This window comes from Miniopterus schreibersii (assembly GCF_964146895.1).
Source record: "Miniopterus schreibersii genome assembly, chromosome: 19".
Classification (NCBI taxonomy): Eukaryota; Metazoa; Chordata; class Mammalia; order Chiroptera; family Miniopteridae; genus Miniopterus; species Miniopterus schreibersii.
The window spans coordinates 39,499,991-39,521,757 of record NC_138119.1 but is presented as its reverse complement, the minus strand read 5'-3'; the positions used below and the strand labels follow the sequence as shown (position 1 = coordinate 39,521,757).

Here is a 21,767-nt window from a genome sequence, read left to right as displayed (position 1 = left end):
CCTCGGAGGAATGGAGATGGCGCTGGTGTGCTTCCCTGGTGGGGAGCTCGTGCTCGGTCCTTTGTCCTGAGTGTATTTATCTCTTTCTTGGAGGAGGGACTCTTAGGGGAGGCCTCAGGGGAGGGTCTCAATAGAATATTCATCAGCTTTCCAGGTGTGTTCTTTCAGGGTCATGGTCTCCACTGATTGGTCAGTGCCAGGGCAGGGGGTCATTAGTCAATATGTCTGGTTTTGCTGCTTTTCTGTACCTGGAGCCAAAGCACAGCTAAGGCCTGGATGTTTAGAGAAGAAAGGTCAGGGGGTCCAAACTGCATGACCATCAATATGCTGGGGGAGGATAGGTTACCCTGGGCACAAGGTTCTTGTTTTCCCAGTTTTGCCCCTTGCTAGGCATCCGGGGCTTCCTGCCCTGGTGAGTCTCCATACAAGGTTTCTGTACCTGGCCACCTAACAGTCAAGGTTGAAGGTTTGCTGGTGATAAAGTGAACAGATCAAGTGTGCCTGTGTGTGTGCCTGTGTGTGTGCGCCTGTGCCTGTGTGTGTGCCTGTGTGTGTGCCTGTGTGTGCCTGTGTGCGTGTGCCTGTGTGCGTGTGTGCCTGTGTGTGTGCGTGCCTGTGTGCCTTGTGCGTGTGCCTGTGTGCGTGTGTGCCTTGTGCGTGTGCCTGTGTGTGTGCCTGTGTGTGCCTGTGTGCCTTGTGCATGTGCCTGTGTGTGCCTGTGTGCCTTGTGCGTGTGCCTGTGTGCGTGCCTGTGTGCGTGTGTGCCTTGTGCGTGTGCCTGTGTGCGCCTGTGTGCGTGTGTGCCTTGTGCGTGTGCCTGTGCGTGTGCCTGTGTGTGCCTGTGTGCCTTGTGCATGTGCCTGTGTGTGTGTGCGTGCCTGTGTGCCTGTGTGCGTGTGCCTGTGTGCGTGCCTGTGCGTGCCTGTGTGTGCCTGTGTGCCTTGTGCGTGTGCCTGTGTGTGCGCGTGTGTGTGCCTGTGTGTGCCTGTGTGCCTTGTGCGTGTGCCTGTGTGTGCGCGTGTGTGTGTGCCTGTGTGTGCCTGTGTGCCTGTGTGCGTGTGCCTGTGTGCGTGTGCCTGTGTGCGTGCCTGTGTGTGCCTGTGTGCCTTGTGCGTGTGCCTGTGTGCGTGCCTGTGTGTGCCTGTGTGCCTTGTGCGTGTGCCTGTGTATGCGCGTGTGTGTGTACCAACTCAGGGACAGAGAGCCCCTCTTCTCTTCTTGATAGGAAGCAACCCAGACCCCTCTCAACACAGCGATTCCTTTCCTAGACCCCACCTGCCTGTCTTACAGGCTCCCACATTCATTTGCCCTATTTCAAGAGAGGTGCAGAAAATACATCTCCTGGGAGGGCCTGTGGTGCCACCTAGGGGCCGAGAGCACAAACACGGGAACTGGAGAGGACGCCCCGCCCTCCGGGGGGTTCTGCTCCCGGTTCGGACGGTCCGTGCGGGGCTGGCGGGTGCCTCCTCCCGTCCTCCACGGGGCTCTGAGGGTCCGCAGGAGACTTGCAACCAGGGAGCAGCTCGTCCCAGGCAGCCCCTGAACCCTTTTCCAAGAACCCTCCTTTTACCTCTGTAACTTGTTCCCTGAGTCCACGCAACCCCTCCTGGCTCCCCCGTGGCTGTGGTCTTGCCTCTTCCATCTGAAGCCTTTCCCGTTTCATTGTCCCGGCTTTAATAAACGTCCTCGCGAAATCACCGGACTCCTCCTGCATTCTTTCCTGCGGGAAGGCAGGAGCCCGCACCCTGCAGGCCGTGCAGGGCCCGCCGGCCTGGGTGCGGGCGCGCCTCGCGCCCCCGTTCGTCCCAGGCCCCTCTGCCTCCCGTCTGCAGCTCCTCCCTCGCTCCCAGTGCTTCCCCGCACTGTTGAAAAGGTTCAAGTCTTTCCAGTTAGAAAAAAAAGAAAAAGGAACCCGTCCTTCAACTCCAGGTTTCCATCTTTCTTGAAAAGACACCAGATTAATACCTTAAAAAACAGAACAGTAGGCAGCACCAAAAAAGGACTCACACGCCCATAAAACGCTGGGCAAAAGGGGGAAAAGAAAAGGAAAAATAGTCACGAGAAAGGAACTACAAACACGTGACTTCGTGAGCGTTGGAAGAAACGTTTTACTTCAAATGCATAAAATTATGCAGCTGGTCCGGTGGCGGCACCGTCGTTTGCAGTCCGACTTCAGCGCCCGTGCGACAGCCCAGAAGGACCGCGCGGCCGCGGACCTGGAGCCCGGGGCTCGCGCTCCGCGCGGACCGGGGCGGGCGGACACGGGCGGAAAGGCGGCTCCGAAAGGCTGGGGCGGGAGCAGCGCTGCCCCCGAGCGCGCACCTTCCGTAGTCGGCCGGGCCCTCCGAGGGCGCTGCCGCGCAGCTCGGGCGGCGGCCGGCGGAGGCCGCTCTAGCCGGCCCACTCGGTGGCAGGCGCCGCGCTCTGGGCGCCGCCATGCTGCGCGCCGGGGTCCGAGATGCTGCAGGTGCGGCCCGGGCTGTACCTGGGCGGCGCCGCGGCGGCAGCGGAGCCGGGCTGCCTGAGGGCGGCGGGCATCGCGGCCGTACTGACGGTGGACGCGGAGGAGCCCGACTTCCAGGCGGAGGGCCTGCGGCGGCTCTTCGTGCGGGCGCTCGACGAGCCCGAGACCGACCTGCTGAGCCACCTGGACCGCTGCGTAGCCTTCGTCGGCCAGGCCCGCGCCGAGGGCCGCGCGGTGCTGGTGCACTGGTGAGAGGCCGCGCGGCCGCGGTCCCGCTCGCAGCTTCGGGGAGGCGGCGCGGAGCGAGAGCGGGGTGCGGTGGAGAGCGGCGGCGAGGCCGCCGTGACCGAGCGCGGGCGGGACGCCCTCGGGGGCGACTGCGTGCGCGCGCGTCGGGGCGCGGCGTGGGGGGAGTCGGTCGGGACTCGCGGAGTCCCCAGGCTGTCGCAGTGGAGAAAGACGGGAAAACCGTGATGGGCGGCGGGATTCCTAAGCGGTCCCGCGCGGCCGGGTTGCGGTGGAATAACCGCATTTAGGTTCATTGAGCCAGTACAGCAGGTAGTGATAATAGGAAAGAGGTCTGAGACCAGATCTCCGGGGCCCTGCATGCCGAGAGCAAAGGAGCTGGGGGTGGTTCAGAAGCCATTAGAAAAAGAATACTGTAATTATATTTGGGTATGTAATACACTCACATGGTTTGGAATTCAAAAGGAATAAGGAGATAAAGGAATAATTTTTTGCACATGGATAGTGTTTTAGAGGCAAAGAGTTGGAAGCAGACAAGTGGAGCTGAACCTGACCATTAAGAGAAAGGTGGAGTTTTGTTTGCATATCTGTTTAATTGTTGCTATTCACTATTTTATTTTAAGTCATGCAGGAGTCAGTCGAAGTGTGGCTGTAATGACTGCTTTTCTGATGAAGACTGACCAACTTACCTTTGAAAAAGCCTATGAAAACCTCCAGACTATGAAACCAGAGGCCAAGTGAGTTCTTTGCTAGAGTAATTATTCTGCTTTTGTGGTGTGATTTTATTTATTTAAAGAAAACGTAACTTTGTATTTGTTTGTCTTTACAGGATGAATGAGGGGTTTGAGTGGCAACTGAAATTATATCAGTCCATGGGGTGCAAAGTAGATACCTCTAGTGCAGTTTATAAGCAGTATCGTTTAAGAAAGGTTACAGAAAAGTATCCAGGTAAGTAATAATTGCTAGTATGTATTGGGACCTTTCTGGATGCTGTACACTCTGACACTAAACACTTCAGGTACATTATCTCACTTTCCCAGCAATCTCTTGAGACAGATCCTTTTATTTCCTTTTGAAACTGCTTAGCAAGAAATAGCTTTTTCAAGGTCACATAGCTTATGAGTGGTGGTGGACTGGTTATTGAAATCAGGCAGTCTCTGCCCAGAACCCAAGGGCTCTCCTGCCTCATCCTGCTTTTTCAACACTGGATGCCCCTCCCTCCCTCCCTCCCTCCCTCCCTCCCTTCCTTCCTCTCTCTCTCCCCTCTCTCCTTCCTTCCCCCCTTCCCCCTTCTCCTCTTCCCCCCTTCCCCCATTCCCCTCTTCCCCTCTTCCCCTCTTCCCCTCCTTCCCCTCCTTCCCCTCCTTCCCCTCCTTCCCCTCCTTCCCCTCCTTCCCCTCCTTCCCCTCCTTCCCCTCCTTCCCCTCCCTTCCTACCTTCCTTCCTTCCTGTTGCCTCAATTTGACATTAACTGAATTTTGTCTGAAAATGCAGAGAGTTGATTTCAACCAATGGATACATTTTCCTTGTCATGTAGAACTGCAGAACTTACCTCAAGAACTCTTTGCTGTTGATCCAACCATGGTTTCACAGGAATTGAAAGATGAGGTTCTTTACAAATGTAGAAAGTGCAGGTAAAATATTTTCTATTTTCTAGAGATTTTATCTTGTCTCAGCAGCTGAAAACCACTGGAAATTTCAGTTTCTTAAATCTCTGTAGGGAGAATTTGATTTGGTTGACTACAGAAATTTTGAATTCAAATCTGCTTTCAAGAATGTAAATTCTTAGTAGTAAAAGCAATTAGGTTACTTGTAGAGACTATTGAAAATTAAAGTAGCATAATCAGTGCTATATTATTTTGCCCTTTAAGAAATACTGCACATTTCATCTATTTTTTTCTGTTTTCTTTTTTTGCCTCTCACCTGAGGATATTCTTTGCATTGCTTTTTAGAGAGAGTGGAAGGGAGAGATGGTTGGGGAGAGAGCGAGCGAGAAACATCGATGTGAGGGAGACACACTGATTGGTTGCCTCCCACATGATCCCTGACAGGGGCCAGGGATTGAACCTGTAACCCAGGTACGTGCCCTTGACGGGGAATTGAACCTGAGACCCTTCAGTGCAGGGCGGATGCTCTAACCACCGAACCACACCAGCTGGGGCTATTTTTTTTCATTTTTTTGGAAGTCATTAATATTTTTGTTTGTTTGGGGGGTTGCAGGCGGTCTTTATTTAGAAGTTCTAGCATATTGGATCATAATGAAGGAAGTGGTCCTATAGCCTTTGCCCACAAGAGACTGGCACCATGTCTCATTCCTGTCATGGGGAGTCGGGCTCAGTGCACGTCCTATTTCATTGAACCTGTACAGTGGATGGAACCTGCCTTGCTGGGAGTGATGGATGGACAGGTGACACATTTTATTTTCTAGTCTCATTAAATCACCTATATTTTGTTCTGTCTTGCATTTTAAACCATATTTTGTCTAGTGTTTTATTCCATCTTAACTAATTTCTTTCTGAAGATTTTATCTTTCTAGTGTAGATAAGAATCTATCAAAAATTAAACAAAAACTAGGTGATCTAAAATAGTGAACCACTATGCATGCATGAATTTGGATTTATGGCAGGCCCTTCCCCTTGGGTCTCTCTTAGTGCCCTGTGCCAGAGCAAACTGTGGCCTCGAACCATTGTCTGGCCTCTGCCCGTAGGCCGTAAGCATGGAAGCTGGTTGCACAGTGGAAAAATAAAAAATAGTGAACTACTTTTGGCTGAGAGGTTGTTGGTCTAAGTTAATTCTTTTTAGTGCTATAAATATATTAGAAGAAAATACAGTGGACTTGTTAAGCATTTTTAGATTTACCTATTTTACTGGAGTATTAGTTTGTTTTTAAATAGGAATCTGAAGCCTAACTAGTTAACTGTTAGTTTCAGTTAGTAATAGAACATGAGAATCCTGATATGCTTTCCCCCTACCCTTTAGTCATGATTTTAGCTTGAAATCTTAAGTTGCAGCTGATTTAAAAGCCAAAACATATGCCACATCCATGAAACCTGTTTCATGTCTCAAGCTTCACCTTTCTCTTCTCATGCTGGAATTAGTGTGTTCCTCCTCAAGCCTCCCAGGGTACAGTGTGCTTCTTAACACAGCTATTGTAGTAAATTGCTGTCCCATTTTATCTTACTGATTAGATGTGAACTTCTTGAAGTTAGGGGCCATAGATAATTGTTTTGTATAAAAGCTAATGACTGAAGTAGCACATTTGCTTTATTTCAGCTTCTGTGCCCCAAATGCAGTGCTAAGTTGGGTTCTTTCAATTGGTACGGTGAACAGTGCTCCTGTGGTAGATGGATAACACCTGCTTTTCAAGTCCATAAGAATAGAGTGGATGAAATGAAAATGCTTCCGGTTCTGGGATCACAAACTAAAAATGTGAACTTCTGACATTTGATAGCTGGGAAAGAAACTTGTCTGCTGAAACATGCTACTTGTCATTCACATGGAGTGTCTGGTGTTTAGGCTGTTAGCATTTCATTTGAAATGTGAGATGAAATCACCTGATGTGACTTGGACACTGTGTTTAAGTAGAATACTTCATATGGAAATAAAAACTTGTTTTTAAAATTTTTGCTAGAGGGTGTTTTTTTATTAATTTTAGAGAGAGGGGATGGGAGAGGGAGAGAGTGAGAAACATTGATGTGAGAGAGAAACATCAATCGATTGCCTCCCATACTTGCCCTTGCTGGGACTGAACCTGCAACGCTGGTACGTGCCTTTGACCGGAATCAAACCCAAGCCTTTGACCGGAATCAAACCCAAGACTCCGGTGTGCAGGCAGATGCTCCAACCACTGAGCAACACCTGCCAGCACAGGCAACTTTAATTTTCATCAAGAAAAAATTCTTACTTAATGGTAAAACTTAAAACTTTCACGTTAAAGTTGGGAACAAGTTAAAAAGATGTTTGCTCTTGCCTGTGCCTTCAATACTGTAGTAGCTGTCCTAGCCATTGCCATAAAATGAGGGGAAGAAGTTTAAAACTTAAGGAAAAAGCCTGAACTCACTGATAAATCTCTAAAATCAAGATAATTAGAAATATGTGCCTCTTGAAGTATTCTTGCAAAATTTTGGAAACATAAAAGCAAAAACCACCTAATCAAGCTTCTAGATTCAGTGGGCAGTTTGTAGAAACAAATTGCCATGAAGATACAATCAGCAGAAACACAGTGTGGAAAATTCTGTAGGACAATTGACAGATTCCTGTCTCTAGTGTTTGAGATTTTCCACATTGAAGAATAATTTTTAAAAAGGTTGCAATGTTACATAAAACCAAATTTTATAATGTGTTTGCATACAAGTTTTTCCACATAGAAAATCCTAGAAAATTTCTAGACAAAATATTAGAATCACATAATTCAGCAAGATTCCTTCCTTCCTCCCCCTCCCCTCCCCTGCCCCTCCCCCTCTCCCTCCCTCCCTCCCTCCCTCCCTCCCTCCCTCCCTCCCTCCCTCCCTCCCTCCCTCCCTCCCTCCCTCCCTCCCGTCCGTCTTTACCAGAGGACACTTACTCCATTGATTTCCAGAGAAGGAGGGAGGGAGGGAAGCAGAAAGAGACAGAAACACTGATTTTTTTGGAAACAGAGTTGCTGTATAAAAATCAATAGTTACTATACCCCAGCAGTAACTGAATTAAAAAAATGTAAAGACTGTAAAACTATGAAAAGAAAAAAACCCTAAAAAAACGTAGTGACCTCAGGATCGGGAAGGATTTCTTTAGCAAGATACAAATAGCAGAGATCATAAAAAGGGTGGTTAAACGTGACTACCCTGAAATGAAAACCTATAGGACAAAACCCCCATAAACAAAGACAAGTGTCAGCCTAGAAGGTATCTGCAACATTTGTACCAGGTAGAATAAGCTGTCTAAACGTACACTAAATAGAGAAAATCCAACAGCAAGTTTTTAAAAGATAAGAATGGGAAATTCACAGAAGAGGAAATAAGGTTTAATAAACACGAAAAGAGGCATCATGACTTTGTCAGGAAAAGGTAAATTATAGACACACCCTTCACAATGGCAAAAAACTAAAGTCTGTCCATATCTAGCGTTGATGAGAATGCCGAGCAAAGGGAACTCCTGTAAACGTATAATTTGGCAAATACTATTTTTACTCTGACCGGCATATATCTTAGACATGCTGGCATATATGCATAAGAAGACTCATGCAAGAATAAGTTTTGTGTAACAGTCAAAAATAGAAACAATGCAAATGCCCATCAGGGAAATGAAAAAAACTACTATATACATATATGTGTGTGTATATATATAACAGTTCATACATGGATGGATCATCAATGAGTGAGAAAAGTGATTTGGAAGAAAGTATGATATATATTTATGTAAATTAACCCCCCCAAACAGCGCTAAATGTACATAAGCTTTTTAAACATAAATAAAATGGAGGGAAAATGGAGTTCATAATTTCTTATGAAAAACCTGAAGTGAAAATGGAAAATGTTAATATTTGTTCATTTTTGGTGATAGGTACAGAAATGTTTGTTTCATAATCATCTGCCCTTTTTGAATAAAAGATAAAACTTGAAAAAAAAACCCCGCTGGAGTTCAATCACGGTGATTTAAAGAGGTCTCTGATGATACAGAATATTTGACTCTTGCTGGTTTTATTTTGGTTTTTATGTCACTTTTTGAGTCTGCAGCTGGGTGAGAACAAGCGTGTCATAAATGTCACCCTAATGAAGCTGCTCAGTTCCCCGACGAGGGCGGGAGGTCCGCCGCGCGCCAGGGCCTGGCGCCCCCTCTCGGCCGGCCTGGGCCGTGCGCGCCGAGCTGCGGGCCCCGCCGCGGCCGCCCCGGGCGCGCGGAGCATCCTGGGAGCGCGCTCTGCCGCCGGTTTCGAGCGTGGGAAGACGGCGCTCGGCCGAAGGGGTACGTGTCCCTAAGGTAGGGTGTTTTAAACGTCCCTGCTGAGTGTGCGTTCAAAACAAATTCTATTCAGTCGCGTTCTCGAAACTTTTATGAAACTCAATTCACTTTCGGGTCGGAGTTGGTGATTTTTTCTGCACCAAGCCGAGTGTCCGTGGGTGGGGACGTCTCGTCGCGGGAGGCGCGTAGCCACTCGCCCTCCAGTTGTGGGCGAGGGGACTGCCCCGTCGGCCGGTGGGCGCGGGCGGGCCGCCCCGCAGGGCGCTTTCCCCCCGCGTCTGCCGAGCACCTGCGCGGGGATCGCGGACGCCGGGCGACGCCCCCTCGGCCTCCAGCGCCGCGCTCAGGCTGTGCGAAGGCGCCCGGGGAGCCCGCCCGTGTGTTACTAGGGCATCGCCTTTTGACTTTTCAACTAAAACATTTTCAATTCGAAATTATTTTGTATTGGGTCCGGGCGCACCGCACAGCGGTCAGGCAGCGGGGCGGTCAGGCGGCGGCCGGGCTTCGCCTTTCAGCCGCGTCAGCAGCACTTCCTGTTTCGCTGACGCGCTGTTTACGTGTCTTTTTCCCTCTCCCCTCCTTAAAGCAGCGGGACGGAGTGCGGCAAACTCGGGAAGGAGCTGCCGGATCCCTCGGTCTGGATGCCCCCCTCCGGGCTCGCTCGGGACCCCCGCGCAGTGAGGACCTTTGTCCGCGCCCGGCCACCGTCGCGCTCGCGCCGCGCCCGCCCGCCGCCGCCCCGGCGCGTCACCGAGTCCCCGGGCCCGCGGCGCGTGCTGGGAGCGCGGCGGCGTTGCCGGCACCATGGAGTCGCCCTTCAGCCCGGGGCTCCCTCCGCGGCCGGAGGAGGACTGGGGTGAGCCTGGGGTCCGGGAGAGGACCGGGTGGCTGGGTTGCTTCCTCCCCTCCCGCCCGCGGCGGTGACAGGTGGGGGTGGTCAGCCGGAGCGAGGCCCGCGCGCGGCTCGGGTCCTGCGGGTCGGGCCGGCCGGGCGCTGCCGGCTCCCGATTGGAATGACTGTCGGTCGTCACTGTCGCCCCAGGGGCGCACCAGGCGGGGATTTTGTGGGTCGGGAGGGCGTCGTTCGGCGGCGGAGGGCAGTAGGGCCCCGGCGGGGCGTGGGACGGGGTGACTGTCGCGGAGTGTGCGTGCGTGTACCTGCGGGCGCGTGTCTACACGTGTGCGCGTGTACCCGCGTGCGTGTGTCTGTACGCGTGTGCGGTGTACCTGCGGGCGCGTGTCTACACGTGTGCGTGTGTACGCGTGTGCACCTGCGTGCGTGCGTGTACCCGTGTGTGTGTCTGCGCGTGTACCTGCGTGCGTGTGTATGTGTGTGCATGAGATGAGTGTGCAACAGATGCTGGTCTCGAGCGTCCGCTGCTGCTCTGGGCTGATGTCCGTTCGTCTTAGCGGAGCAGTGACCTGGGCCCCTGGCCGCGGCCCGCTCGCCGGGATGGACCCACAAGCTGTACAGTCCTGCCTGCTCTCCAGATACAGCTCTAGGTTTCCCTGCTACTGACGGATAGTTCCCAGTTTCTTAGGTTTTGTAGTGGGGAGGGGTGGAGAGGTGTTGGTGGGAACCAGGGTGGCATTGTCATCTCAGTGTTACAGGTGGGGAACCATTTTTTGCCCAGGGCCATTTGGATCATCATTCGTGGGCTATACAAAGTTATCAACTTAACAATTAGCCTGCTGTATTTGGTCAAACATTTAATTAACTCACCCCTAATGGGATGGCTGGAACTGCTTCTCTTTGGTGAGGCCATGGCAGGGCCCTGCCAAATGGTTTCTTGGGCCCTATAAGGCCTTGCGGGCCAGATGGTCCCCACCCCTGGCTTAGAGGAACCTTATCCCCCTGGGAATGTGAGACCTAATGCCAATACTCTTCTTGGACTTCAGTGAGCATTTGGGGTTGTGTAGGTCCTGGAGTGGCCTGTGCTGAGCCTACACCTTTCACCAGCTTTGGAATTTGGGGGGAAACCCAGACCGGTCTTTATCTTTCCCCTTGGACCATCATTTTCAGCAGCAAGAGTGGCATCTCAATACCGTATATTGACCTGAAGTCCTCACTTGATTTTCCAAAGGCAGGACTTCTTTTAAATTATGTATGGTTAGCGATTTATTTCAATCCTTGGGTAGATTTTCTGAGTTGTTGGAAAAACTTTAGGCTATCTATTCCAAGAGTATTTTCCCAAGCCAAATGTAGTAGAAATAAGAACAATTGCCATTTACTTAGCACTTTATTGTGTCAGGTGCCCTGCTGAACTCTTGCGTGTATTATCTTGTTAAGTCCTCCCAACAGTCCAGTGAGGTTCTGTTGTCTTACAGGTGAGTAAACTGAGGTTGAGAGAGACGAACGTGGTCTTAGAGCTAGTGAGCGGTAGAAGCAGGATCAGGATCAGGATCAGAACCAGGTTGGTCTACCTCCAAACACTGTGCTCTAGTTGCTGTTTTGTACTGCTTCCTAAACTACTTCTACTTGGATTCTTACCAAGATCCCCCTGTTATGTTAGGTCGTTAGGACTGTTTTCTCAGCTGGTGAACTACTAAATGTTCACAGTATTTCTTTAGTTATAGCCGTGGGCGCTTCCTGATAGCGTTACGTTACATTTTTGTCTTCTGGTACAACAGGCTGCACTTTCCTGACTAATCTGAGCAGCCGACTCCAGGTCTTCATGTTCTTGTTAAAGAGCATTCGGGTCTGCTAGTCGGGCACTCCCCCTCCCTGAATGTGCCCACTCCCATGTTTTCCAGGCTTTCTTTTCAAACTGTCCACAATCTTTTCTTCCTTGAACACTTCAATTCTTATTCCTCAGGTGTTCAGTAAGTAGGATAGATTTTGCAGGCACTAGAGTGAAACACTTCTGTCTACTAGCATGTCTCAGTAGAATATGGATTCTATTTCTGGGAAATACTTAAGTGATTTGATTTTTTTTATTAGAAGCTGATCAGTTCAATTTAAAGGGTCAGATTATGTAATTAGTACTTCTTGTGACCCTAACAACTGAGTAATTTAACTAAATTGATTAGCTCAGAACAGCTTGTGATGGGGAGTGCTTTTTCTCCTTTAACTTGGGTAATGAAATTTTAGAGCAGGATTTTGCAAACATTTTTGTGAAAGGTCCAGGTAGTAAATACTTTAGGTCATGTGGTTTCTGTTACAATTCCTGGACTCCACCTTTACAACTTTATTGTGGACACTGGAATTTGAATTTCACATAGTTATTTCAATGCTTAATAGACTTTATTTTTTTGTACAGTTTTAGATTTGCAGACTAATTGAGCACTTAGTATACTGAATTCCGTATTATACCCCCACATATACACCTTTTCCCCTATTGGTAACATCTTGCACTAGTGTAGTACACCTGTTACAATAGATGAGCCAGTATTGATACATTATCGTTAACTAAAGTCCATAATTTACATTAAGGTTCACTCTGAGTTGTACATTCTGTGGATTTTGACAGAAGCATAATGTCATGTATCCACTGTTACAGTACCACAGAGAATAATTTCACTGTCCTAAAATACCTGTTCTCCACCCATCTCCCTCCTTCTTCCTGGGCAACCACTGATATTTTCACTGCTTTCCTAGTTTTTCCATTTCCAGAATGCCTTATAGTTGCGGAGGGTAGGGGGGGAGTAAAAGCAGAGGGAAAGAAGGAGGAGATGGAGGAGAGGAATAAGAGGGAGAGGCTGGAGTGTAGGGGGAGAGGGAAAGAGAGAGGGAGATCTTTCTCTTATAAGGTCACAGTCCTATTGGATTAGAGCCTCACCCTTATAACCTCATTTGACCCAGTTGTCTCCTAAAGACCATCCTATCTCTGGATGCAGTCACATTGGGGATTAGTATTTAAATGTATAGATTTTGGTGGGACACAACACACAGTTTGTTTATTCATTTCCCTGTTGAAGGACATCTTGGTTGCTTTAAAGTATTGACAACTATATATAAAGCTGCTATAAATATTCATGTGCAGGTTTTTTGCATGGATGTAAGTTTCAGGTCATTTGGGTCAGTATCAGGAGCACAGTTGCTGGGTCATGTAAGAGTATGATTAGTTTTGTAACAAGCTTCCAAACTTTCTGAGAAGTGGCTGCACAGTTTTGCATTCCCACCAGAAGTGGACGAGAGTTCTCTTGCTCCACACCCCACGGCGTTGGGCATTGCGGGTGTTGTGGATTTTAGCCATTCTGGTAAGTGTGTCACATCTCATTGCAGTTTTTATCTGCCTTTCTCTGATGAGAGGTAATGTGGAGTATCTTGTCACGTGCTTATTGGTCACCCCTGTTTCTTCCCTTTCCTCCTACTTCCCTCTCTCCCTGCCCCTCCCTTGCGTCTATGCAAATACCACTTTTCCCTCCACATATAAGATATGTGTACTAAGATCCACGTAGGCCTTGGATCCCCTCCTTCATTATGCAGGAATGTTGCTGAGCACTTTGTTCTTCTGCTTCCTCCCCAACAGATCATCTCTGTCAGTTAACGCACATGTGGTTGCTTCTCCCATCTGCAGTGAAAACAAAGTAAAAAGACCCCAAACCCTGTTTAGATGTTACTCCCCCTCTAGGTGCCACCACACTTCTATTTCACAGCAGAATTCTTTTTAAAAAATGTCCATGTTTACTGACTGGTTTCTCCTCTCATTGTCTCTGAACCGACTGCAGTGGGGCTGCGCCACTCCACCCCACTGCTCTTACTAAGGTCACCACTGATTCCAGTGGCCACTTTTTGTTTTATAAGAAGTTGCTGAATGGATACATAAATGGGTAAGGTGGAGGTCAGGTGGGAAAGCTACCATAGTTGACTACTGTTGAGGGAAGTAAAAATAATAGTGTGGGATCGGTATAGACTTGAGGGATGCTTGAGAGGTGACCAGAGCTACCACTTTCTGGGGATCCTTCTGAGATCTATACATGTACAAGTGTGTTTCTGGACCCATTTTCTTTAAGTGTTCGGAAGCCATGGAGAATTTAAAGGTGTGTACAGTGATCACCTGTATTCCTTCATCCAGACTTACCCACTGTTATCACCCTGCTGTACTCTAGAGTGGGTGACAAGTAATGTGAAACTCCTGGACACTTCACCGTGGCTCTGTCAAGAACAAGGAAATCGATATTTTTAAAAAGCGTGGATTCATACCAACACCTGCATGTCAGAGCAGTGCCACATGTTCTTTCTCACCTTCATGCACGATGTATTTCTCCTTTCCTACTGTGAAAAATCCTGATTCCCAGTACATCCAAGGTTTTTCCTAGGCTCGCTTTAGCTGCTCTGTTGAAAACAGACCAAATGACAGGCAAGGGCAGAGCAGGGGGATCATTTGGAGGCTAGTGAAGAAGTCCAAGTGATTTGTAACAGGAGCAGTGGAGGTGATGAGCTGATGGATTATGGATCTACACACATGCACACATGCTTTTTAATTTAAATTTTGAAATAGTTTTAAACCTATAGAAAAGTTGTAAGAACAGTATAAAGAACTACTGTATGCGCTTCACACAGATTCCCTAATTGTTAAATTTTACCACATTTGCCCCATTTCTCTCTCTCTCGATGTGTTGACCCATTACCCCTAAATTCTGCAGTAGTGTATACTCCCTCTCCCCAAACGGGTATTCCTGTATTCCTATCATACACTTCTTCCCTCCAGGGCGTAAACTTTGGTACAGTATTGCTGTCCAGTCCACAGCCACCATTCAGATTTTGCTATCTGTCTTATTTCTTTTTAATCTTCACCAGAGCATATTTTCCATTGCTTTTCAGAGAGAGGAGAGGAGAGAGAGAGAGAGAAACATCGATGTGAGAAAGACACATTGATTGGTTGCAAAATCGAACCTGAGACCCTTCAGTCTGAGGGCTGATGCTCTAACCACTGAGCAAAACTGGCCAGGGCGCCATCTGTCTTATTAGTGGCTTTTCCTTTCTTGACTAGGGTCCTCTCTGCAAACATGCGTTGCTTTCACTTGTCTGGACTGGTCCCATAGTCTTTTCCTATCTCTTGTGGCCTCGAGAGTCTTAAAGAGCACAGGTCTTTTATTCTGTCAGATGACCCTAACCCTGGGTCTTTCCCCGGTCTCCTCATGACCAGAGTCAAGTGTGCATTGTGGGGATGCTAGGACATGATGCTGTGTGTGCACTTCTCAGTGCATCGCATCTGGAGGCACATGCCGTGGACGTGTCCTGACTGTATGGTCAGATTGGTGTCTGCTGGCTTTCTCCACTGTCAAGTCACTGTTTCGGGGAGACAATCTTCCATGATACCAATATCCTGTCCCTTAGTAAACCTGCCCCCAGCAGCCCTGGGCTCCATTGCTGACTGCAGCCTCAACCAGCTCCCACTGTGATACCAAGTAGGATCATCTCTGATATTGTCCCCATTTATTGTCGACGTTGTGCTCTAAGAGAGGGCCTCCTCTGTGTGTGTGTTTTTCATTATGGACCCACTGATTTCTGTTTGACTCGGTGGGTTGTGATCTGGGACTCTCATTTTATTTTGATGCTCAGATTTTCCCAGATTTGACCTGTGGGGATCTGTTCATATCAGCTGCTCTTTTGACATGCTCCCATCATTCTCTGAGAATTTCCTTATTTTCTGTCACAACAACATTTTCTGGTCTCATCTTGCACTTTCCCTGCTTCAGCTGTGGAATGAGCCATTTCTCCAACGAGCCCCTTAGTGGACTTCCGTTTAGTGGAGGGTGGTATTGAGTTCCGAGATCTGAGCACAGTATTTTCATTGCTACTGGATATCATTGCTGTTAGGACCTTTCAGGGGAAGGTAGTCCTTTTCTGAGAGCTGAATGAATAACTTTCATTATTACTACATACGAAAGTTTTGCTTATGGATTACTTTGTTTGAGGTTGGTGAAGTGTTTCTGTCATCGGTCAGTTAGTAATAGACTGACATGAAATGAGGAGACCAGATAGAGCAGTTTCAGTGACGTGGTAACACGAGTATGAAAGGCAAACCTAGGTTTGGAAAACTCTTCAGAGTTCTTGAGGTTCTGAAAATGTTAGGGAAAATAGACACTTTACCAATTGTACAGTAATCAGCACCTTGACTTTTCTCTACAGAAAGTTTCAACCTAGTTTATTGAAGACTGTTTCCTGTGGCCACAAATTTCTTGGTTTGTAACGAAATCTTATTAGGAACTTGGAATAGTTAGATTTGGTGAAATAAACTTAATGGTTGAGATGAGTGAGTCCTTTATTGTTTAGATAGAAAATTGGTTGTCCCCTAACTTCTGGCGTGGGCGGCAGACAGGGTGCATGCGCTGCCCTCGCCCGGGGTTAGTGATGCTCCAGAAAGTCACTACCAACTAGTCCAACATGATGTGACATGAAGCCTGTTTTTAAATTCCTGGTGTAAGATTGAGTTCACAAGATAATTATGTGGACACCAGCACATAAATTAAAATCTAGCTTTGAATTGGTTGTCATTCACACTGCCTGAGTTTATCAATAATAGTAATTGATAGCATCAATAATAGTAATGCCAGCTGCGTCAGCCCTGTGCCTGAGAGAGTCAGCATAGGGATACAGTGCTTATTCCTTCGTCAAAACATTGAATTGACAGTTCACCTCTGTTCTTTTCTTGTGTCCAAAGATTCTGCTCTGTTTGCTGAACTTGGCTGTTTCACAGACACCGAGGACCTGCACTTGGAAGCAGCAGATGAAGCTTATGTAAGTATCTGCTAGAGGAGAGACGTGGAATTGTATGACACTTCATTCCTACCTGAATTATTGCAAGAAGGTTTCAGGATAACAGATTTAAGCTAGTTATTTAAGTTTAAATAACTTTAAGTATGAAAGTTAGCAGCCATTTTGTAGTCAGTAAATCTAGGGTTGTAGAAATTGCATTGATCTTAGTGCAAGAAGACTTGTACTTTAAGTCCACCTTTGGCTCAGGGGTGGGTGACCTTGGAATACTCACTTCCCTGCCTGCTTCTTGGTTTCTATAGATAACTTGCTGCACAAGGGAAATGGTGACGTGCGTCACAGACCCAGACAAATAGAACTTACTAACATTTTAAAAGTTACGTATCCACAGTGTAGAATGCTATGAAACTTGGATATGTCCTTACTTTTTGCCTTTGAGTGGTCGGAAGTCCTGGTATTGTAGTATCTGGGTCCTCAAAAATACCTTAGGTTTTCTTTTCTGGCTTTGTACATTTGTGCTAGGACACAGCACACCAGCTGAGAGAACTCTTACTTGCCTTAGTCTGTAATGGATGAGGTGCTGTTTCAGTTGGGAAGTAATTCACCCGAACAGAGTGATTTTATGTGCACATCAGTTGGATCAAATATTTATCCCTTATTTTTTAAGCTCTCATTAACCTGAGTATAAAAATATGTATTACTTGCTTAGTGGGTTTTTCGGAGATTTCTCAAAGAATAGTTTAGCGGTTGTTTTACTATGAAGAGTGTAAAAACACAAAGTATTTTATAATCAGTGCATGGCATTTTGGTGGTTTATGTTACTTTTGTGAGATGCTTAGAATGTGTTCTGTTGATTAAATTGACAATACTGGCTGGTTGCCTAAGCAACAGATGTTCTTTTACAATTTCTGCCACCTAAAACCATCAAGAAACAGTGCAGTAAGTTGGAAAGGTCCAGGGAAATGTGCTCCTGACTTTATAATTAACATTCTTACCTTACACAAGTCATTCAGTCTTTCACTTCCTTAGTTTCTCTAGTATAAAATGGAGGGGTTGGAGCAGATGGTTCCTGAGGGCCCTTTCTGGCTGTGAATTATATTGTCGTCTTCCACATGGCCATGGAGTTTCCCAGGGGAAGTCACTGAAGAGCCAGAGTACATAAGTATCGATGGGTTTCACTTGATGTAAAGCGGGCCTGTTTTGGCTGGAGGCTGAGAGAGTGTCTTAGGCAGGTCGTGACGGGTTAGAAAGCATTGCTGGCACTCAGGCCAGCCTCGTTGCTCAGGTGACACAGGCTAGGAAAATTTGAGGATTTTTTGGTTGCTGAAAGTACAGGGCTGCCTACTTTTTGATATGTGGATTCAAATAAGAGAAACAAGCAAAGGAGATTGATTTAAAAAGTGGTTCTTTCATGATCTAAGTAGTTTTTTCTTTTTTTTCATGTGAATTTGTACAGACTCTTTTTATATAATTTGAATGGTATTTACTCAGTTATGGGCAGTGTGATAAGAAAACAGTTTTCCTTCTCTTTCTGTTATATTCTCAGTAAAAATCAATCTCATGGTAGGTGTTTAAAATGTTACTCTAGAAATTATTACCAAATGGTTGTTAATAATTATTCGATCAATCTTTACTTTTTGCCTGAGGCTTACTTTCTCTCTTGTTGCTGTTTTATCTGTCATAGTAAGTTAACATTGCTTTTCTTTTGACTTTGTTGTGCTGTTTTTATATTAAGTTTACTCTGTTCTTGCCGCCTGACTCCAGACACTGTAAATAGTAGCGGTACTATCTTGATCTCCAACTCCTATGAGGGCTCTGAAACCATGAGGCAGTTCTCTGTTTATGTCTATGGTCTAGATTGCGATCCAGATAGCCCACAGTGTACTTATATTTAAGAAAAAATTATTATCTAAATGCAAAGAAACTGAGAAACGGAGAGTCCTTTTCAGAGGCTTATGACCCTGATTGACCTAGATTTTATCTTCTAGGATTAAAAAAAATTTAGAAATTTTATTTTAGAAATTTGAAAAGTACAGGATAGTACAAAAAAGAAGAAAATGACCCACCCTCCTGCGGGTCCCTTCCTTCTCACATAGCCACTGTCCTTTGGTGACTTTGAAGGTTCAGGTAAGGCCTGTGATTTGTGCTGGTCTTTGGTGTCTGCCTGTGCTCTGTCATTGTGTGGAGGTGATGCTATAAGTGGGCTTTGGCTCTGAGTCATTTTCCTTAGTGGCAGCAGGAAAACTTATGTTATTTTGCTGGGTCTCCCTTATGACAGATACATATTTGGTGACTCTTGTAATGGTCTGTCCCCACTGGAAAACATGGGGTCTTTCCTGGCTGTTACTGCTGTGCTTTGGCGACCGCATTGGCTCCTCTGGGCTCTCCGAGGTGAGGGCTCAAGGTGAACCGATTGAGAAGATTATTTTTACTAAGTTGGGTGGTAGCACTGATGTTATGGCAAATTGCAGTTGATAGTTTGATTTCTAGATGTATATATTTTATTTTTCTAATATCTTTTGCTGATTTGAAACCTACAGGAAAACAATTTTGATAACCTTGATTTTGATTTGGATTTGATGGCATGGGAGACAGGCATTTGGGACACCAACAGCCAGTTCTGTACAGGTAATGATGTATTTCATTGGTAAAAACTTTAAATGGATGCACTTTATTTTGTAGTTTGGAAATAGTCAAAATTAGGTGGGGTTATTGGGTTACCTTGGTGGGTTAAAAAATTCCAGGGATTGTCTATTCTGCTCCTGGTATGGCAGTGCATACAAAAAATTCTTGCCATAACAGAGATGAGCATTTCATAGTTATGTTTCAGTCACATACACAAAAAAGAATTCCTACCAGTAATATTGATTTTGACTTATGTATAAAATCTCTATAAGAGATTTACCAGAGAACCAGACAGACTTGGGGAATCAAAGGAAAAAGCTTGTGGTTACCAGAACTTAGGCCTTGATGTAGGGCCCATGCACGTGGTGACGCACTCTGAGGAGGGGCTTGACAGGCTGGGGCCTGTGCCACCTGTCCCTCCTGCCGAGGCTGACGGAGGATGGAAGGCTCTCTCCCCTCCTTCCACCTGTCAGCATCCTTCTGGGGTCCCTACCAGCAGGCCCTCATGGCAGCCCTGGGGCCTGCATTGATGATGTGCATCTCAGACCACAGGAGGTGGGCTCAGAGCTAAGCGACGGGGGTGGGTGTGGGGTGGGGGGGGTGGGTAGATAAGCAGCATGTCCCCTTGTAAATTGCAGTCCCCTCCTTGCACTTCCTCGACCCTTCCTTTTGGGTATTTGTGTCTCTTACTCGGTGCCTGTCTTCCCTCAGAGCATGTAGGCACACAAGCCAGTGTTCTAGTCACTACTGTTGTGCAATAAATGACCCTACAACTTAGTGGCTTAAAACCACCACCGTTTTATTATGTTCCCAGAATCCATGGGCCAGGAGTTGTACAGGTGCACCAGAATGGCTTGTCTGTGCTGCAGGGGTACAGACCTCAGCTGGGAAGATCTGGAGGCTGGCTAGCGGGATGTCTTGGGGCCAGAAGTCACTTCAGGCTTCTTTATGAGCATGGTGGGGCCTGGTCTGGAGTGACGTGGAGACAACTGCCCACTAGAGGGCCCACACAGGGCCTTTCTCTGTGCTTGACTCCTCACACGTGCTGTTTCATGGTCGTCCAACCTGAGGCTGGAATGGGAGTGTTCCCGCACACAAACAGGAGTTTACACAGCATTACTGGTTAGGGAGTCACGAGCCCACCTAGATTCAGTTGGAGGGGAAGTACACCACTCCTGGGTGGGGAGGTGGCAGGATCCCCTTCTAGGTCATGAGGGATCGTGAGGTTTTTGCAGCCTAGGACAGGTAGACCGCTTTTTCCACTCATATTTCACTCCGTGATAAACTTTGGGGACCTTAGCTTCCCCAGGATTGAATTTTAAGAGTAGATTTTACCTTCTTTTTTATTCACTTTATTCAGAGTTTATATTGTCCAGTGGGAACATTTTTACTCTGTGTTTTTCAGTTAAAGATATTAAGTCAGAACCTCAGCCACTTTCTCCAGCCTCCTCCAGCTGTTCGGTGTTGTCTCCCCAGTTAGCGGACTCCTGTGCTTCCACTCAGCACGTTCCTGTAAGTAGCCCGTCTTTTACAGTGGTTTTGGTTGTGATGCTGCCTGGACAGTATGTGTACAGGGGAGGCAGTTAACATTTATTAGGTGTACTTGGGGCCTTATTATCTCTTCCCATCCTGAGGAAACTGAGTCGTGAGGAAGGGCCTTGGGGATCAAGGAAGCTGTGCCTCCCTGGTCTTGCCCTCTTCCCTGTGTTGATTTGTTGGTTGCACTTCCCCAGGATTCAGGTTTTTTTCGTTTATTGCTTATTGTCTTCTCTCTCTGCCACCTTCTCTCTTCCCTGTTGCAACAGACATTCTTTGAGGACATGGAAGACTGTGAGATGGTTGCCTTTGTGAGTCCTCAGCCATGAACCTGGAATGCATGGTCTTAGTTCAGCCTGCGTTTCAAATGGCTGAGGCTTTAAAAGAAAATCTGGGTGAGGATGTGTGTTTATTGACTTTAGAGAGAGAGGAAGGGGGGAGAGAAAAACATCCATCAGTTGCCTCCCATATGCACCTCGGCCGGGGATCCAGCCTGCAGCCTCTTGGTGTGCGGGCCTATGCTCCCACCCTCTTAGCCACCCTGCCGGGGCATCATTGCCGAGAGTTTTACAGAAGTCTGATAGCTCCTTAGAAACGATTCTGCGCTCCATGCAGATAAGAGTTCCAGGGCCAGGAAGAGGGAGTGAAAGGACTCAGGTGCTCTCTGGGGTGAGGAAAACACAGGAGGAAAGGTTCAAACTCAGTTTCCACACAGCACGCCCGAAAGCCCCGACCTCGTCTCTATGAGTCCCCATGACTGTGGGTGTGATGTCTCCAGGACTCACCTTCCTGGTGCTGCCAGGCCATCGTCATCTCACCACACCAGGTCAATAGGACTATGCCTGGTCTCTGCCCCTGTGCCCCAAATCTTCATTAGCAGAGGAATCTTCAAAGAGAAATCTTTCAGAATTGCACATTGGATTGTGTCAGTCGCTTGCTTAAAACCTTTGAGTGACTTCTTAGCCCTTTGAGGGTGAAATTCACACTCCCAGTCTGCTGGGCCCTCTGTGCCTGGCCCTGCTTCCTTTCCAGTCTTGTTTCTCACTTTCTCCCACCTGCGAGACTTCCTGCCTGAGAGCTCATTCAGCCTCTGATTCTGCATTTTGTTATTTTTCTTTCAGTATTGGTGGGTAGGGTCTTAGTACTTAATGTATAAAGGTTCTGATACATCACACTTTTGCTTTGGAGTTGTCTTGAAGTGTTTCTCTATTTCTTTGTGGGTCTTGCCTCTCTAAGCTCTTTTCTGCTCAAGGACTGTGTTCTTCTGTGTGATTTGTGTTTGATTTTGCTACA

General features: G+C 47.3%; 2 protein-coding genes across 6 annotated transcripts in view; both read left to right on the top strand.

Moving 5' to 3' along the window:
* Positions 1-2,400: 2,400 nt before the first annotated feature.
* DUSP12 (dual specificity phosphatase 12) lies at positions 2,401-6,335 on the top strand. 2 transcript variants are annotated; one of them, XM_081120286.1, is made up of 6 exons: positions 2,403-2,712; positions 3,334-3,447; positions 3,540-3,658; positions 4,248-4,344; positions 4,931-5,117; positions 5,984-6,335. In XM_081120286.1, exons 1-6 carry the CDS (start codon positions 2,459-2,461, stop codon positions 6,149-6,151), a joined length of 939 nt encoding a protein of 312 aa, XP_080976412.1. In that variant the 5' UTR covers positions 2,403-2,458; the 3' UTR covers positions 6,152-6,335. The 2 variants fall into 2 exon arrangements, with proteins under 2 accessions (XP_080976413.1, XP_080976412.1); XM_081120287.1 differs by lacking the exon at positions 4,931-5,117 and having other exon boundaries at positions 2,401-2,712.
* A 2,245-nt stretch (positions 6,336-8,580) lies between these two features.
* The window catches only part of ATF6 (activating transcription factor 6), a 128,644-nt gene continuing 115,457 nt past the window's right edge, over positions 8,581-21,767 (top strand). For 2 of the 4 annotated variants that reach the window (XM_081121856.1, XM_081121854.1), the window contains exons 1-5: positions 8,581-8,653; positions 9,237-9,506; positions 16,261-16,337; positions 18,854-18,941; positions 20,344-20,450. In XM_081121856.1, coding sequence (XP_080977982.1) covers positions 9,455-9,506; positions 16,261-16,337; positions 18,854-18,941; positions 20,344-20,450 — 324 coding nt within the window. In that variant the 5' untranslated portion in view covers positions 8,581-8,653; positions 9,237-9,454. Of the gene's footprint in view, positions 8,669-9,236; positions 9,507-16,260; positions 16,338-18,853; positions 18,942-20,343; positions 20,451-21,767 lie in introns of all 4 variants that reach the window. The other 2 variants (XM_081121855.1, XM_081121853.1) reach the window with 1 other exon arrangement.

Excerpts from the sequence above, each read along its gene's own strand:
- DUSP12 (XM_081120286.1), top strand. The coding sequence starts at position 2,459 with ATGCTGCAGGTGCGGCCCGGGCTGTACCTGGGCGGCGCCGCGGCGGCA. Across the intron at positions 2,713-3,333 it reads CGCGCGGTGCTGGTGCACTG|TCATGCAGGAGTCAGTCGAA; the intron begins GTGAGAGGCCGC and ends TTTTATTTTAAG. Across the intron at positions 4,345-4,930 it reads TACAAATGTAGAAAGTGCAG|GCGGTCTTTATTTAGAAGTT; the intron begins GTAAAATATTTT and ends GGGGGGTTGCAG.